General features: G+C 39.3%; 2 protein-coding genes across 6 annotated transcripts in view; both read left to right on the top strand.

The window, feature by feature from the left end:
• LOC106873850 (adhesion G-protein coupled receptor G6) overlaps positions 1-3,329 on the top strand; it is an 82,527-nt gene that overhangs the window by 56,138 nt on the left and 23,060 nt on the right. The gene's annotated exons all lie outside the window — the stretch shown is intronic.
• The window catches only part of LOC106873847 (slit homolog 3 protein), a 20,679-nt gene that overhangs the window by 3,943 nt on the left and 13,407 nt on the right, over positions 1-3,329 (top strand). For all 5 annotated transcript variants that reach the window (XM_052977961.1, XM_052977959.1, XM_052977960.1 and 2 more), the window contains exons 2-4: positions 943-1,144; positions 1,773-1,844; positions 3,006-3,071. In XM_052977961.1, the coding sequence (XP_052833921.1) occupies positions 963-1,144; positions 1,773-1,844; positions 3,006-3,071 (320 nt within the window). In that variant the 5' untranslated portion in view covers positions 943-962. The remainder of the gene's footprint in view (positions 1-942; positions 1,145-1,772; positions 1,845-3,005; positions 3,072-3,329) is intronic.

Raw genomic sequence — 3,329 nt, 5'->3', positions numbered from 1 at the left:
AAGGTGAATGATACAAGACCACCACCGGGTTTCGCATCTAGCGGCATACCAATAGCAGTCACAAGAGCAGACACAATCGCAACGATTTGTTTAGCCCCTTGTGGGTCCTTTGTGGGCCCCTTGTGTGTCCCTTGTGGGCCCCTTGTGGGCAATAAGGAAATAAGGATTATATACCGTTGAAATGTGGTCCGGCTGACATTTTGCGAGAACAAATAACTTTAGCTTTGACGTACTCTATCGAGGGAAAGGTTTTCTCTACCAAAGTAAAATGAAAAATCACCAGATACAGTATTAAAAGCTGTTAACGAAATTGGTGATGAGTATTTACGCTTGTCTATAGGCTCTGGCTACTACTGTTAGGCAGTACATGAATGACATTCAAGAAGTAAACAAGACTGAAACAACAAAGAAAGTTCCATCATGTGTGGTGACGACAGAGAAAAAATACGTTTACACAAGCAGAGCGTAATAAAAAAGGAGATAGAAATGATGTTTGGAGACAGCAAAAGGAGGATACCCCACTTGCAAACTGATAACCCTCAAGAAGGAGCTAAAAACAGTCAGGGAAAAACTCCGACATCAAAAGAGAATAACCAAGAGAAGAACAATAAGCAAAAAAAATTAACCGGAACCAGGCAGGAGTATGCAGAGATATGAGAGGAGGAGCTATGAATATCACGGAAGCTCCTTCACGAGAAGACATAGACTCCTTCGAGAGGAAAATCTGGAGTGAAGAGTAGGATTTTAACCAAGATGCTCTGGGAGTTAGTAAGCCGGCTATTGCTCCATGATAAACTGCTTTGATGATCGATGTTACTATCGTCTGGAATCTTTCTGTTATCATATCCATGCAGTCTTCTCAAATAGGCTCATCTTTTCTCAGCAATATGAATGAAATAATATCGATGTGTCTGATATTTCGTATTTTTCCTTATTTTACAGATTAATCTACGCCAGAAAATATGCCCAGTCAAAGATATCAAGTAATACTAACATTTTTGCTGATATTATACATGAGGTTATCTTTTGAGATACGTGCAGACATTTTTTGTATGTGTACATGTAATGGTTCTGAGCATGTAAATTGTTCAAATCTCAACCTGACATCGGTTCCAAAGTACTTTCTTCCGAATGTTAAATATATGTAAGTAGTAGACAACTTTTAGATATTTTCCACTTTCAGTGTTTTAAACGCTCATTGGTTATGTTCTCAGCCAATACCTTACGGTGTAAATCTCACAGCTTTAAACACCATGTTATGTTATAGTAAAAGAAGTCGATATGTTACTAGCTGCGAAGTAAACTAGACTGTTCCTCAGGGTTTAGATTCGCATCAAGTTGATTCTAGCGGCGGGAGCCATGAACTGCAAAGGGTTTGTCCATCAGAGAACGTTTCCGTTTAATTTATTTTACTAATGTTAAAGGAAAGAAGTTCAAAGATGATGTTTGAACGTCTTTCCTTTAGCATTTCAAATGTAAGATCTAATCCATGAAGACGGAAACTCGTCTCGTCCTATGACAGAATCAATCTACAAACACTATTATAGACCATGTGCCCCCAGAAACAGACGTTGGATTTGTAATACATTTCCTCATCATCATCATCACCTACCTTCATCGTTATCATCATAATCTTCATACGTCATTATCATCTTCTCCATCTAATTTTTTCACTTCTGCATTTCTGCATTTAATTCATTAAACGTAATATTTAAAATTTTATAACGAATCTCTTCTATATTATATGTTATCAATTCTCTATTCTCTTACAGAAATCTATACGGTAATAAGATCTCGAAAATTGGAAAAGAGTCATTTGTAAATCTTCACAAATTAGAGATTCTGTAAGTCAGATCGATCTTGCTGATGCCATTTCTTGACTGTATATTTCTAAATAATTAATGTCTTCCTATCTTTCTTTCTTAACCTTTTACCCTTCTCTAACATACATAAGTGGAGGCGCAATGGCCCAGTGGTTAGGGCAGCGGACTCGCGGTCATAGGATCGCGGTTTCGATTCCCAGACCGGGTGTTGTGAGTGTTTATTGAGCGAAAACACCTAAAGCTCCACGAGGCTCCGGCAGGCGATGGTGGCGAACTCTGCTGTTCTCTTCCACCACAACTTTCTCTCACTCTTACTTCCTGTTGCACCTGTAATTCAAAGGGTCAGCCTTGTCACACTGTGTGTCACGCTGAATATCCCCGAGAACTACGTTAAGGGTACACGTGTCTGTGGAGTGCTCAGCCACTTGCACGTTAATTTCATGAGCAGGCTGTTCCGTTGATCGGATCAACTGGAACCCTCGACGTCGTAAGCGACGGAGTGCCAACAACAACAACAACAACAACAACACACATAAACTCTCTCCCCCTGTTGAGAAAAACGCGTTCAGTTTCCAGTATCCATGTCTCTGTTTCACATCCTTAAGATGGTCCGTCGTTGAGATCTCGAAAACTGATTTAAAAATACGCAATTTTCTTACAATGCACCACATGCATCTCACTAACGCAGGTGTAAACAGTTTATACAACCCATGGCAGAATGGAGGACATGCTTGCATCCTTTATAAGGACAATGAGCAGCAGCCTCATAATCATCGTTACCAACATCATGATCATGATCATCATCACCATCATTATCATCATCAACACCACCATCACCACCACCACCGCCACCGCCGCCACCACCACTGCCACCACCGCCACCACGCATCATCACAATTGACAACAGCAGCACGATCGCCAACAGCATCACCACTTCGAACCAGTGAACATCATCAACGTTGTTATTGTCATCATTTTCTTCATCAAACATATTCAACACTCATTATAATCTTCACTCCTTATAATCTTCACCCATTATAATCTTCACTCATCGTTATCATCGTCTTCTTCGACTTATTTTTTCACATCTACCTTTGTTTTCTCTTCCTGCATCTAATTAATTCGACATAACATCAAAGCTTTTATGACTAATCTCTTCCATAATTCTCTTCTGTCTTACAGACGATTATCCAATAACAGAATCTCGAATATTGAACTCATCGAAAATCTTCCAAGTTTAGTACTTTTGTAAGTTGATTCAACGTTGCTGATACTTTTCCCTTTGACCCTGCATTTCGATATATTTGTCTTCTCCTACTTCTTTCCTCTCCATTTTCTGTTCTGTAAATCACAGTCTCTCTTTATGTGCCTGTAAATATACAACGGGCTACATATATTTATTTATATAATTATAAACATATATATATACAAACACACACACAAACACACATACACGCACACACACACACATACACACACACACACACACACACACACACACACACA

Source organism: Octopus bimaculoides, chromosome 29 (assembly GCF_001194135.2).
Source record: "Octopus bimaculoides isolate UCB-OBI-ISO-001 chromosome 29, ASM119413v2, whole genome shotgun sequence".
In the NCBI taxonomy this organism is placed as follows: domain Eukaryota; kingdom Metazoa; phylum Mollusca; class Cephalopoda; order Octopoda; family Octopodidae; genus Octopus; species Octopus bimaculoides.
The sequence above is the reverse complement of the archived record's forward strand: the minus strand, read 5'-3'. Positions and strand labels throughout refer to the sequence as shown.